General features: G+C 36.6%; 1 protein-coding gene across 1 annotated transcript; it reads left to right on the forward strand.

Annotated features, from left to right (window-relative positions):
* The first annotated feature begins 1,418 nt into the window (after positions 1 to 1,418).
* LOC113668789 (arrestin red cell) lies at positions 1,419 to 13,897 on the forward strand. Its single transcript, XM_027184740.2, has 19 exons — positions 1,419 to 1,986; positions 2,260 to 2,290; positions 5,137 to 5,197; positions 5,533 to 5,580; positions 6,557 to 6,584; positions 6,823 to 6,880; positions 7,585 to 7,695; positions 7,912 to 7,971; positions 8,164 to 8,231; positions 8,372 to 8,432; positions 8,611 to 8,685; positions 9,033 to 9,117; positions 9,391 to 9,463; positions 9,928 to 10,003; positions 10,362 to 10,429; positions 10,826 to 10,909; positions 11,092 to 11,195; positions 12,069 to 12,126; positions 12,889 to 13,897. The coding sequence occupies exons 1-19, from the start codon at positions 1,952 to 1,954 to the stop codon at positions 12,983 to 12,985; spliced, it is 1,281 nt and encodes a 426-aa protein (XP_027040541.2). The 5' UTR covers positions 1,419 to 1,951; the 3' UTR covers positions 12,986 to 13,897.
* Positions 13,898 to 14,344: the final 447 nt, after the last annotated feature.

Below are 14,344 nucleotides of genomic sequence, written 5' to 3' on the forward strand. Positions count from 1 at the left end.
GAATTACCCCTTTTTAACAACTTATTCACCAAAGTGAAGCAAGAATAAGCTTTCTCGTGTATTTGAAAAATGCAATCATAGAAATTTCCGTTTCAACTTGAAAATAGGACAACTGAAGTTTCACAGAAAAACTGATATCGTGCGTTTCCAATTACTACGATTTAAATTGGTAAAATTTGCAATATTTACCTAGGATTTGTTTTTGCTATCTCTCTCAACTGCTTGCAAATTCGTCTTTTTTTCCCGTTTTCTTTTAATTTACTGAAGCTGAAAAAGGTCTGTCGAGTATCTAAACATTTAGAATAAAGTTCTGGAATTTGTGAAACCCTGCTCTCTCTGCCTTCAGTAAGCGACTGAAAATGTCCAGTATCCCGGCCGTTTTGTCGAGATCTTATTCATTAAACCCATCGGCTTTGCTTGTCAATTATAGCATCCTCTGGATATATTCATTCTTAATTCATGTCAGAAATGTGTGTAGGTAAAGATAAACAAAGATCCCCTCGAAACTTGAATTGATAAAAACGTATTTTCACTGCATCACTAGAATAATGAATTAAACGCGCTAGAAAGCTGAAACGACAATATACAATTGCTCTAGCGCCCTATTCATACCTTTAAGACCCATAAAATAACCAATATGGTAAAGGTTTTTCAAATGTAAACAAATAACATCGCCGACAACTTAGCCTAAAGTACCTGTATCAATCAATTTCCATCAATCTGCACAGCACTGGACTGCTAGTACTAATTAAAATTCATAATATCGATCGAGTTATCGTCCTCGTTTTGGTATTCCTCAATTAATCTTCGTGTACCCAAAGAAAATTTTACTTCAAAAACAAAATAAAGAGGATTAAAGAATGTTAAAATGCGATCTACAGTCGATGGGAGGAATTCTCTCCGTTTCCGCAAATTCGCCCATTCGCGTGCCTGAAGCACACTCTGTTCTAAAACGGAAGTCAGAGCCGATAAAATTAGCAGTACGATACGAATTTATCTTCACTAATGCAGATTCATAATATCTGCTCTGTTTAACGTCGGTGTGGTTTTTTCATTGAGATATTTGAGCGATAAGAGCGTTTTCGAGAGTTCTCAGTCACCTTTCTTATTTAATGTAAATGCGGTTATGATAAGAAGAGCAACTATTTCAGTCAAAGGTTTATCCATTATTTCCAGAATAAATTTTTTTTCATCAAAATGGTTAGCTAAAACAGTAATGTAGATTTTTAAAAGTCGTCGGCATTGTAAAGAACAACCTCTGGATAATTAAGGACCGTTAAAATTACCTCGTCTACGACTCGTTCGGCGGTGAATTTTTGTTTTAATTAATTAAAAAAATTCGGGGCACGTGTAATTTTTTTCGTCTGAATCGATATCTTTCCAAAGAATTACTCTATACGGGGCATCTAATATCATCATTTAGCTCCATTTATGGTATAAAGAACCCTCGAAGTAGAATCATAGAAGGATTTCAGACGAAATTAGAGGGAAAGTTTTAAATTATTCACCAAAAGATTAGCCGCTTCCTTGCACCTGTTCAGCTCTTTTATCGAAGAATTGACTCTTGTGACGTCACATAATACTTCTGTAGCCAATGCGCATGTCCTAGCACTGGTTCTGTGGAAAAGGGTGCGCTAAATCGAAGCTACCTAAGGGGTTTTGGGCATTGTAGTACTAACTTAACACCGATGAGGAACGGATTTTTTGCAGTATTTTGCCATCTGTTAGTCACTTCAGTGTGACTCATCTTCGATTTTCCTTCACACGCTATAATTTTCTCGCAGAGAGACGTGGCTTGCCGAACTTCGTTCGAGCTGGTCTGGTCAGGGTGTTTGTGTTCGCCCTATTAAGACCTGAGTTTTCAGCTGGCCGCTCCATTTTGTTCATCTTTGAAGGCGTTGACGATCGCAGTCGAACTTGTGCTTCATGATCTTGCCTACTTGTGGTTGACATGGAGAGCAGCGACGCGAAGAAAGCGGGTACTCGGTTAGTAGGCACGAAAGAATTTATGTTTTTCCTATATGGTATGTTTGTTTTCATCGATAAGGGTGAGTTAGCCTTGTTCCTTGTTCAGTTTCATCTGCAATTAAGGCACAGTTTATTTCGATTCCCCTTGCGATTCGCTCGAAAGCTCGTTAATTTAGACAGGTATACACGATCTAATTTGACTGCGCTATGCTGTTATGAGGTCGAAAACAGTGCCCTATATCTATCCACTCGGTTTGTGATCTCAGCTTACAAGTCATCTTCTTTTTGCAGTGTATTCAAGAAGTCGTCCCCAAACAGCAAGGTACAGTTAATTTTCCTTGCTTTAGCTTTTAAAGAAATTTAATTGCCCGACACGCATCGTTTTGAAACATTTCGAACTATATATAGTCGATGTAGTATTTTCTTAAACGAGGGTATTAAATTTACCATGCACGATAGCGCAGTGTTTTGGTGTTTAGCTTCGTTAAATATATTCTAATTCGTGTATATATTTGATGGCTTGTGGTTCAAATGTTCACACTTTTGGTGTTGAGGTATAATAAGCCACCGAAATACGTCGTTTTTTGGGTTGGGATCGAGATTATTTTGAAAGAAAATCAGTGGAAACATGAGCTTTTATGCATGTCTGAGGTTTCGTTTGTGGGTCCAAACTGATGTAAACATCGCACAGAATGCTTGCACTTATCTCTATGTTTATACCTTCTGTAATTTTCTTCTTGGCTTAATAAAGTTGTGTACATATCAAATTTAGAACTAGGTAGTTTGAATAAATTAGAGCCACAAACAAACGAAAACGAAGGGAAGCATCTTTGCAGATGTTTCCTGCTATAGCTTAGCATCTAGGTTGGCTGAAAATTATCATATGAAAGGAGGTTTAAAAAGATTTGTTCAGTCCTAAAAAGGACGCGAAATGTCTTTATTTTGAACGATGTTAAATTAATTGTTTTAAGATATAGCTCTAGCTGTAATTCTGAAGCAGATGTAAGTTTGTACTATGGAGTACATCTTGTTTTGTTTCGCTTTTTAATTGAGCATGCTTTTGGAAAACAAGCCTTGGAAGAACATGAGATTAAAAAAGATGATGCCTGAAGCACATAAATTAATAGGCGCGTGAGGATAATGGCTGCGGGCAAGAGGTATACCTTAAAAACGAAGGCCATTTCTCTCTGTGTTTACTATACAAAGTGATTAAGAGAGAAATACTCGACTGAAAGCAAGTTTAGATGGATTGATTTGAAAAATTGCACAATTTACCCTTATCCTATTTTAGAGGAATTAGAATCAACTGATTTGTTGAAATTTTAAAAAAAAATTTTTTTCAGAAATTTTTCTTAAAACTTTTGATTAATTGAAAGAAACTCACATTTTTAAAAATGATATTTTCAAGACATTTTTTAAGACTGTTATTTAATTTTTCTTTTTAGTTGTTATCTTTTGATGGGTTAAATATTCTCAAACCTTATCCATGTTGGTACATATTTGCTTAAATGTGTGATTTAGTTACGTTTCCTTTTAGCAAAGTAATGTAGTGCAAAGAATTCTTGAAATTAACTTCAATGTACCTTAGACTTGGCGTCTTTCTGTTGCAATTAGCCACTTCGCTTAAAACACTTTTTAAACATCTGTGTTAAGTAGATGATAGCATCATTTGCTTTAGTCTGAATCAAGGGTAGTGGATTTGTGTAATATTCATTAATAAGTCTAGACACAGGCTAAGGCATCCACACAGGTAGAACTTACCCCAATATTAACCCTTTGCACCCTTGCATCAATATGTTTATTCTCCCTACCACCTCTCACATATTTCCAATGCCACTTACAAGAAGAATTTAAGGATTATAAGCTTCTTTAGTTTTGGTGTTACAACTGTGAAAACTGAATATGAAAGCAATCTTAACAAATGATGAACACTATCTATTAAGCAGTAGTGAAAATAAGGCCTGAAAAAAATTCAGGCATTTACAGGATTTGAACCAATGACCTTTGAAATACTGGTGCAGTGCTCTACCATTTGAGCTAACAAGCTAACCGAGAACTGGTCATTATGTTAGTTCATTAAAAAAAACCAGTAAAGTGATGAATCAATCAGCGAGAATATATGAAAATCATGTGTGTACTGCAGCATGAATGTAAAAGTGATCTTTGCAGTAATGAATATTACTTAAGCAGTGGTGAAAATGATACCTGATTAGTATGAGGTCTCATTATTGCAAAGATTGCTTTCATATTCACTTTGTAAACCGCCGTTCACAAAATATGATTTTCATATATTCATTCTCACTGTGAAAACTGTTCTACGAGTATTGTTGTGATGATTGCTGAAAGCACTAGCCCCAAGGTTGGCTATATCTGGTGTTAGCTGTTCTTTCAGGAGAGGAGCTCCTTTTCAAATGAAGACACTTAGTTAAACATTGTGTAGAACTATCAGAAAACAGCCCTGGAAGGGAGATAGCCTAAAAGCAAGCTTTGTCAAGCTTGTGGATGCTCAAAAGAGTTTGCCTGTAGGCTACACATATGTCGAAGGATGTTAACAAAACAAAGCAGCTCTTATTGCAACCAACTTGCTAAATAAACACTTCAATTCCAAAAATCTTAAAACTACTTCATTGTAGAGGTGATAGTGCATTTCTGTTGAGCTATCAGAATACAAATCTTTTGAGAGCCAATGATTAATGTGTTGCAGATATTCTGTATAAACGAGTTTAAAAAAATTGAAAATGTTAGTGTCATTTCTGTGGATTTAAGTTTTGGGTAATAAATTACAGTGCATTTAGTAGCTGATTCAATAGAATTTTTTTTATCCAATTCTGATATCTTTCCTCTTAACCACTTAATTGACTATTATCAGGAGACTCAACAATCAGATAACTCTTGAAGGAGTAAATGGATTAACACATTACAATTTTTTATCTCAATTAAATTCATGACCCTCCCACCTAAGCTAATTCTCAGGGAAATGCAGAAGAATTCATGGTTATGTAATAATGCATTGAATGAATCTTTTGATTTTGAAATTGTAACTCTTGGACAACATTATAATTTGTGTATGGTTTAAGAAAGAAGATAACCAGATTCAGAAGACCAGGTGCCTGTAATTTTATTTTCTCAACTAGAGAAATATTAATGCTAACATCTGTTACCCCACAGATCACTACTTATTTAGGCAAACGGGATTTTGTAGACCACATTGAACACATTGATCCTGTGGGTAAGTTAATATCTGACTGTGATTTCTTAAGCCTTTCACTCCCACGATCTCATTAGTAATTCTCCTTACTGTCTGCCTCACAATTCTCATGACATTAGTTTGTAGAATATGGTATTGGATCAACAAACAATCCTTTAGCCAATGTTTTTTTGTCGTTCTTATCACTGGTCTGCTGGATATTGCATTGATATTGTAAGGAGAAATTCTGTCTTGGTCACTCATGAGAGTTAAAGGGTTAGCAGAATTAAGTTGAAAAAAAAGTGATCTGGTGAAAATGCAGGCACATAAAATTATGAGTCTTCTGTCTAAGTTACTTTTTTGGGGTTATTTTGCAGATGGTGTTGTTCTGATAGATCCAGAGTTTGTCAAAGATGGGAAAAAAGGTATTACAAAATTGTGCTTGTCATGAATTATATCAGAAGCTTAAACCTAGACTAAAAGCATCACAGAGTTTACACAACTAGTACAATTTGTAATAAACGTTTATTTTGACAAAATATGTTTATGAGTAGGGCTATAGGTGACTTCTGATTGACTGAGCTGGGGTCACAAAAACCCTGTAAACACTATCTACTTATCCTGGATTAGTTGCTGTCAAATTCTATAGTTGGTGTGCTATTTCAGGGTGAATCTTTTCCAGTTGAAAAACATTTTAAATGACAAACGGGATAGCTGATTCCTGTAAATTATAGCCACTTTGCTGACTGGCATATGTAGATTTAAATTTTGACAATTTTTTCCTAGGGTAAATAGCAGTTTTGACCTCCTCTTTTAAGAGAGACAGAGAAATTGCTAGAAAAAAAATAGTGTTCAAAATTTTTGACAACTATCAACTGTTAGGTCCAATTTAGACATTGTGCTCCTGCCCTGTCAAATTTTATTTAGGAATTAAGTTTGACAAGAGCATGGTGGAAGTATGTTGTCTAGATGAAAATTTTTAATTAAATTCTGCAAGCAATTGAGTTTGACAAGCTCTGCCATGCTACACAACTCTGGCACTACTCCAATTCAAATGTTGTGCCGCTGCCTAACCAAACAAAAGTTATAAATAATGTTTAACTTAAATAAAGGCAGGATTGCACTCCCACTGAGAGTAACAAGAATAAATTAATACTTGGCCTCCGTTAATCCTGAATTTTGCATGACTCGAGCCCAACATGTGAATCAGAGTCATGATTCTGCTGTGCTAGAGTCAAACCTAATTCTAATTATGTTTGGCTTTGAAGTAGCAGAAGGTCTGAACAGGACCCTAGACATTTTTGAGAAAATCATGCCAAACAATTTTCTAGCATTTGAAAAAGTTACTTTGGTGATTAGAACAACATGCAAGTGTCATTTATTTTTTCTTTTTCCTATCAGTGTTTGCCCATGTTCTGGCAGCATTTAAGTAAGTCACAAATATTTACACTCTTATTTTGAATGTTCCTTGTGACTTATTACTTGTTTGTTCAAGGTCTTTTGTATATTTGTTTAATAAAAGTGCAAAGTGGAATTCCACATTAACACATAGAAAGTGAGAGTTACCCCTAATTTGTGGTTGAGTTCTGTCACTAATATTTTCAAATTTGCATATGATGTCTTTTTGAAAACTTTTTGATAAAGAATGTTTTTCCTCTTACTGATAGATATGGACGTGAAGATTTGGATGTGCTTGGACTAACTTTCAGAAAAGACTTGTTTCTGGTTTGTAAAGATTGAAATTTCCTTTCTACAGTTATGAGATTATTGTCATGAGCCACCCTTTTACTACAAAACAGGAGATGTTTTGAATTGATCATTTTAATTTTAGCACCTACATGAAGCCTGGGCAACTCTGAACAAGTCAAGTCTCACCATTAGTCCTGTTTTAGATTGAATGTCTTGTTAATGATGTAGTCTTAGACCCTGTACTGGGTTTAACCTTTAAACTCCCAGAAGTGATCAACATGTTACTTCCCCCAACAATATCCATACATTATCTAGCAAACAGGGGATGAGAATACTCAAACTTATTGCAGAGGAGTTGTCTTTCTTGATTTAACACCAAGCTCTCATTACTTCTTTACAAGAAAATGTGTAGCAGGTAGAAGGGCAAATTAAAAATCAGATCTAGGGAGGTAAGGGTTAAATGAATGAAAATCAGAAACAGAAAACTGAATTTTCCATAGGACTTAAGTACTTGCAAACTTGTGTTTTCAATGGGCTAAATTTGGAGTCAACAAACATTGGTTTAAGCAGCTTCTATGAAGGAAAAACTATTTAACCTTCTCATGCAAAACAGCTTTTACAACACATTTAAGCAAAGTATGAAAGATTTCAGCTCCCAAATTCACCAGCAGTTGATGAGTGTAGTTGCAGAGAGTCATTTCTATCAGTGGTCATTGGTATGTTACTCTTCATTTTTACAGGCCACTACGCAAGTTTATCCACCAAAAACAGAAGATCCAGTTCAGCTTACAAGGCTTCAAGAAAGGCTGCTGAAGAAACTTGGGTCCAATGCCTATCCTTTCAAATTTGAGGTTTGCTTTCCTCTGGAAATCCTTGAAAGTAATTCATTAATGTTCACAATAAAGTAGTTCTTTGTATTCAAGTGGTAAGTCAGTTACTGCTCATCGTGGGTCCTAAAAGTGAAAGAAGTACCATTACTACAGTAACTTTTAAAAAAATATTATTTTTACCAACTAGTACATTTATACGTACATTTGTCTAATTGCATTTGTTGTGATTCCTGTTAGTTGCCCCCAGGTTCTCCTTCATCTGTAACTCTACAACCAGCTCCAGGAGACACTGGCAAGGTATGCAGAATAATACTAGTCAAACTCTTTTTTAGGTGAACTTTGTAAGATGTAGAGGTACATTTGTTCAGCTTCAGTCAATTTGTTTTGTCAAAATGAATTAGAGATGCTGCATGAATGTGTTTTTTGCAAAGTAGCATGTGTTATTTCTTGATTGCATTCACTGAGACAACTGCTTAATGTTATTTTCAGCCTTGTGGGGTAGACTATGAACTTAAAACTTACATCAGTGAATCTATGGAAGAAAAACCACACAAAAGGTAATTCAATCACTTACTGCAGATAGCTTGTAGCACTTTGACAATCTTCTTATGGTTACTTACAATTCCATAACTCTCTTTTTAAGGTGCAAGGTGTGTTCCTTTGTTGTTCTCTGAATATTTTTATTATTTGATTTTAGAAACACAGTACGGTTGGCCATCAGAAAGATTACTTATGCACCAGAGCGACCCTTGCCTCAGGTAAGCTGAAAAATTAGATCTGGGGTAAAGAATGAGCACCTTCACTATTTGGGACCTTGCTTAGCACTTTGAGTATACATTTAACTGAATTAATTTTGGGAGCCACATCTTTTGTGTGCTTCATCTTTATCTTTTATTAGTAGTATTATTTATCTTTGTGTTGAATTTCACTCCACAGCCTCAGGCTGAGACGGAAAAGGAATTCATGCTTAGCACTCATAAGCTCCACATTGAAGCTTCTTTGGACAAAGAGGTAATGTTAGTTTTTAGAGGCACAGAGGATGGAGTAGGGGGGAGGGGTAAAGGTACAGTGTTGGATACCAAAGTTCTATGGGTGGGGTGGGAAAGGGTGTGCACTGAGTAGGTGGTGTAGAAGGGCACAATGGCAAAGGGATAGGAGCAGAAGAAGGTGTGAAATTGCAAGGGGGGTGTAGAAGATCAGGAAAAGGTGGAAGTTGCCTGGAGCAACAGAAATGTGTAGGGAGGGTTGGGGAGATTGTGATGCAGATGTCACCCTCCTCTTGCATTTGCAGTAAAGTGAATCTTATGCAGTTATGGATGTAGAAAATACTTTGGCTGAAAAATCTTTTTCTTTTGCAGATGTATTACCATGGGGAGGAGATTGGGGTTAATGTACATATTGCAAATAGTTCTTCCAGGACATGCAAGAAAATAAAAGTCACAAGTAAGGGAATTGGATGAAAAAAATACTCCAAATTTATATATTTTGGTTTTTTGTTTGTTTCATTATTTTTTTCTTCTTCTTCTTTGTTTGTTTGGTTTTTTTCCCCATTGCAAACTTTGTATCCACTGCCTTTAAAAGACAGATTTCTCAAATTGTTATGAGCACAGCAATGTTCTCATCTTTTCACTACATGCATGTGTTTACATTGTGGAATTCTTAGAAAGCCACAAGCTCTTTAGACTTTTAGCCTAGAATTGTGTCTTTCTTTTGCAGTACGACAGTTTGCTGACATCTGCTTATTTTCAACTGCACAGTACAAGTGTCCTGTGGCATCGTTAGAATCTGAGTAAGCATTAAGGATAAAGTTAGCAACAAATTCTGGTTACATTTTAAATCACTATGAATTGTTGCATCAAAAAAAAAGTTTTAAGAGGGATATTGTATATCTATTACTTGTGAGAGGAAGAAAAATCTGTGTCCTTCATTAAGATGCAAACTACAGCCAGTTCTGATGTTGTAGTGGGATGCACTAACATTTGTTTTTGTATTCTCCCCACTTCTCTTTTTATGTTCCCCATGTTACTGAGAAGGAGAATTTGTTTCCCAATCAGGAGCTTCTTAAGTGGTGATTGTTTCCTTTATTCTTACCCTCTCACAATTGTACATTTGATGTAAGAAAGGAGAAAGATGCCAGTTACTTTTAGGATTAAAGGAATTGTCAAATGTACAGCTTAACTTTGTTTACCTAGATTACAGGAATAAATGTAATAATTTTAAATTTGATTGTTTCACTTTTTATTCTCCTTGTAGAGATGGTTTTCCTGTGGGACAGAGTGGAACCTTATCAAAAGTGTACCGCCTCACACCACTCCTGAATAATAACAGGGTATGATATAAAGGCTGTTTGTTATCCTACACCACTTATGTTTATAGAAATAACTATATACCAGTATTTAGATGCTAAGTCATTCGGTAACTGACAATGAGAAGACGGTATGATTTCTATTTCTCTTCCCCCTTCCATCTCCTTCCTTTGACCGTCACTCGCCCCTTTGGTACAAATTTATTTCTCTCCCAAGCCTTTCACCAACAAAATACTGAGCACTCATTCGTCAAAATCACCCGGCTCTGCAGGCGTATTGATACCAACTAGTGTTACTCCTGAGCATTCAACACGTACTTGCATGATGTTGATAATGGTCACTTATCTAATGCTGGTTTCTGATTTTTTCTTGTTATGTAAGGATAAAAGAGGCTTGGCACTCGATGGAAAATTAAAACATGAGGATACTAATTTAGCCTCCTCGACGATGTAAGTAGAACTTAGCCCACACATCCTGATCAATTCAAAACTTGTATTACGTCCATTTTGAAATCACTTGTGATCCTTGTAATCTGATTGGCTCTCATTGGTGTGATTTATTCGTGAGTCGCACCATTTTTTCTCAAAATAGCATTTTTTTCCTCAGCCAATGAGGAAGCTTTACTAAAGTATTTAAATATTGCTGGCTTAGATTATTTTTGACGCTTGTATTAATCTGCAGTTGCTTTATGGTGCGTAAATCTTCCTCCCTCGCTAGAACTTTGTCACGATTTTCAGTAAATTTGATTACAAAGCAGCCTGCTGTCACTGTTCTCTACGTGAGTTCGTGGTATGAAAGGTTTTAACTGTACTTTTTTATTTTGTTATCTCCTTCCTCATTTTTAGAATGGATGACACCATTCCTAAAGAAAATCTTGGAATCATAGTAAAATACAAGGTCAAAGTGCGAGTCATAGTGGCTTATGGCGGGTAAGAGCGGCAATCTTGCTTCTTTTTGGCAGGGGGGGAGTGGGGTGGGGAAGGGGTTTGGATGAGAGTTTAAGTAAAAGGCAGAGGCTGTTCTCTTGCTAGGTCCACCCAATGTGACAAATATCATTCGCGTTTAAAATTCTCCATGCTTTGTCGTTAAATCCCCTCTCTTTTTCTATCAGTGATGTGACACTGGAGTTACCGTTCACATTAAGTCATCCCAAACCTCCAGATGAGACACCGCCGTCCACACCAGCCCCACAAGTACCCACAGAGGAAGCAGCAGGTAGGACACTGGGAGTGGGAAAGGGGGTCGGGTAGGAAAGTCGAACTGCTCGAGAATGTTGTGCCCCACTTGAAGTTTTCGAGGTCTTTTCTCTTTTCAAAGATTTTACTTCTATACGGTACTGCTTCCCGTAAGCGACCAAGGATTCTTTCACTTGAAAACTCTTGAATGAAAAACAAAATTCTCGACTCGTGATAAATTATCAACTCCCTTTCTGCTCCAAGTATTTCCAACTCAAATAAACTGCATGAAACTGTAAGAAGGTCATCAGCCAAAACTCTTATTTGAAGCAAATTTGAAGTGTACTTATTTTATTCGTCACTTTAACTTAAATATTTTTTGCAAACGCTTGGTAAGGAGGCAGAAAAGTGTGAGATCTTTTTCTCTGAAAATCGCCGAATGTCGTTTCCATACGTTGAGAAAAGTTAAAGAGTCGTCAGAGGAGACTGGACGCTACGATCTTTAACCCTTTAAACCTAAGAGTGACTAGCATCTAGTTTCTCCTTACAGTAATACTGCTGAGTCATTCATTGCAGTCCATGAGAATAAAGGAAATGATTACTAACTAAAGAAACTCTAGATTGTTAAACAAATTCTCCTTGTCAGCACTTTAGGAAATGTAGGAAGAACAGTGGGGAGAATATACATACTGATATTAGGGAGTAAAGGGTTAAGGGGTTAGTAACAGCTTGTATCTCGAGGAGAGATTAGCTTTAATGTTCAATTACTCATTTTTTATAATGACTAGGAGACGTATGACCTTGATTCTCCATATAACAAGACATTTTCATCAGTTTAACGAAAAAAAAAGGCTTTTTATGTTACTTGTTAGCGTATCGTCACGTTACTGACTCCAGTATGATTTGTTTGTAGGGGGTGCCGCTTCAGGTGACATTCCTGTAGACCACAACTTAATCGACTTTGACACTGAGTGAGTAAAAACGCGTACACAAACGCGCGTAAAAATAACAAGGATTTCAAATAAAGCCGGTGGCCAGCGGTCTACCGCCGCTCGTAAGATCACAGGCTGTTGTGTTTGGGTTTCGCCTAGCGGTAAAGCCGTTTATTACACCATCGGCAGCCGCTTATGGAAAAAGCCCGGAAGTGCCGGGCATGTGAAAAGTAGTTTTAAGGATTGAAAGTAACAGTTTGTGAAAATTCCATAGAAATGGTCAAGAGCCATACTTGATGTTGGATAATAAATTTGGATTCAATAGTGGAAAGGTTTTCAACATTTTTGTTTGTAGCACTCTCTACATTAGCTATTCAAAGCCAGTGTGAGGCTTAAAACTACTAACCAGCGGGAAAAAAAAGACTGAGTGATAAGTAAGGTAGTTCACTAAACCATTGCAGTCTGTTAATCCTTAAACCCCAAAGAGTAACTGACTTCTAACTACGGCTTACAATGTAACCCTTGAATTACCCGCGAAGGTCACGAGAGTAAAGATAGTGATCAGGACTTAGAAAATGTATAGGGAACGGTATGGAAAATATGTATGGTGATGTTAGGGTGTAAAGGTCAAATAGGAAAACAATGTAAAGTTCTCTGACCTTTTTTACAGAACATTGAGAGAAAGTTACTTATGAAAAGGATAATATTCTTGATATAATTCCAGACTTTCGTAACTAGTATAGATGAAAATGTGTTGATGTTAGTGATGAGAATTCATCGAATCGTCGTATTTTATTCCAGTGGTCCTGACAAGAATGAGGATGACGATCTCATCTTTGAAGACTTCGCTCGCCTCAGGCTCAAAGGAGGAGAACACCTTGACAGTGCAGACGCCTGACTTCCATTCAACGCGACAATTCACATGGGAGGGGAGAGAGAGAGGGAAGAATTGTCTTTCTAAAGAAACTGTGTCTACTTACTTCGTGGATTAGTTTCCTCTCCTAAGAGTTACAAATTTGAAGATATTGTCTTGATCTACTTAAATATTGTCAGACCACTTAGGAAAAGTAATGTATGGTATTCAATAGGAAGAAATGTCTTGAACTTGGAATTTCTCAGAAGAGGTTTACCGAGAGGTGGTAATATTACAGTATTAGTTTCAAAACCTCTCGGTTCCTCTGTAGACTTGTTTTCAGATTCAGCTACAAACGGTAAATAGAAGAGCGCTCTTGTGCGAATTTATGTATGAAAAAGCGATATTATTCGATTTCATTTTGACATAGTTAAAAACCGTTCTTAGACATAATTTTGGCATCATTATTTCTTTCTATGAAGAACTTTTTTCAAATCACTCAACAACCAAAAGACTGATTCGAAGACTCCAAACATTTTAATCATAGAAGACTAAGCGAAAAATAATTTGTTTTGTGTTATTTCTTTTATTTTTTCCTTGTGGAAGAACCTGCAGGATATTATCTGAGTGGAAATCGTGTAGTGAAAGGGATACGTTTAGTATGAAATATCGCCAGATATGTATACACAACTTCCTTGTTAAGACTTAAATTGCTATTCTCCCTATGTTATAACTACTTACGAAGACTGTAACTCGATCCTGTTTGATAGGAGCCTAGGGCAAGATTTTGAAAATTAGAAGAATGTCACTGTATTATTTCATGAATCAACGTCACAGAGGAGACGTGCTTGGGACTGGGGAGGGATAACAGTATTAAAATTGATCAGATGTATGTTGTATGCTTCACTCGTAGCGATTCACATCTGTGGCTAATAAAATTGATAAATTGTTACTGGATCAAGCTTTCAATCTCAAAATCGCTTTTGAAGGGAAAGACGAGCATGTCAGCTTTTGGAGTGGTGTGGTTTGAGGGTGCGTGAGACTCCCTTTCGAACTCAACGTCGAATCTAGGGCCTCCTTCCCGTTCCCTAGGGGGGGGGGGAGAGATGGAGAGAGAGGAGTAGGAAGAAGGGGAACCCTAGGGACGAGGTTGTCTCAAACAGGGCTGAAGAATACAGACCAAGCGCGCGTCAGAGAGCCCCCTTCAGCTTGTTTACCCATTTTAGGTTGTGATAATATTTTGGTGAAATCTTTCCTATGTATACATAATTTAAAACAAAACTTACAAGCCAAAGACGTCGATCTCTCAACTGATCCAGACCTTGAATGATAAAATATCATGATAGCCCTCAGAGATTTCTCAAATTAACATACATCTTGTCCATTTTAACCATATCTTGACAG

Source organism: Pocillopora damicornis, chromosome 6, assembly GCF_964200805.1.
Source record: "Pocillopora damicornis chromosome 6, jaPocDami1.2, whole genome shotgun sequence".
Classification (NCBI taxonomy): domain Eukaryota; kingdom Metazoa; phylum Cnidaria; class Anthozoa; order Scleractinia; family Pocilloporidae; genus Pocillopora; species Pocillopora damicornis.

Coding starts and splice junctions, on each gene's coding strand:
- LOC113668789 (XM_027184740.2), top strand. CDS start 1,952: ATGGAGAGCAGCGACGCGAAGAAAGCGGGTACTCG. Junction 7,696..7,911: donor CCTATCCTTTCAAATTTGAG/GTTTGCTTTCCT, acceptor GATTCCTGTTAG/TTGCCCCCAGGTTCTCCTTC. Junction 10,430..10,825: donor AATTTAGCCTCCTCGACGAT/GTAAGTAGAACT, acceptor CCTCATTTTTAG/AATGGATGACACCATTCCTA.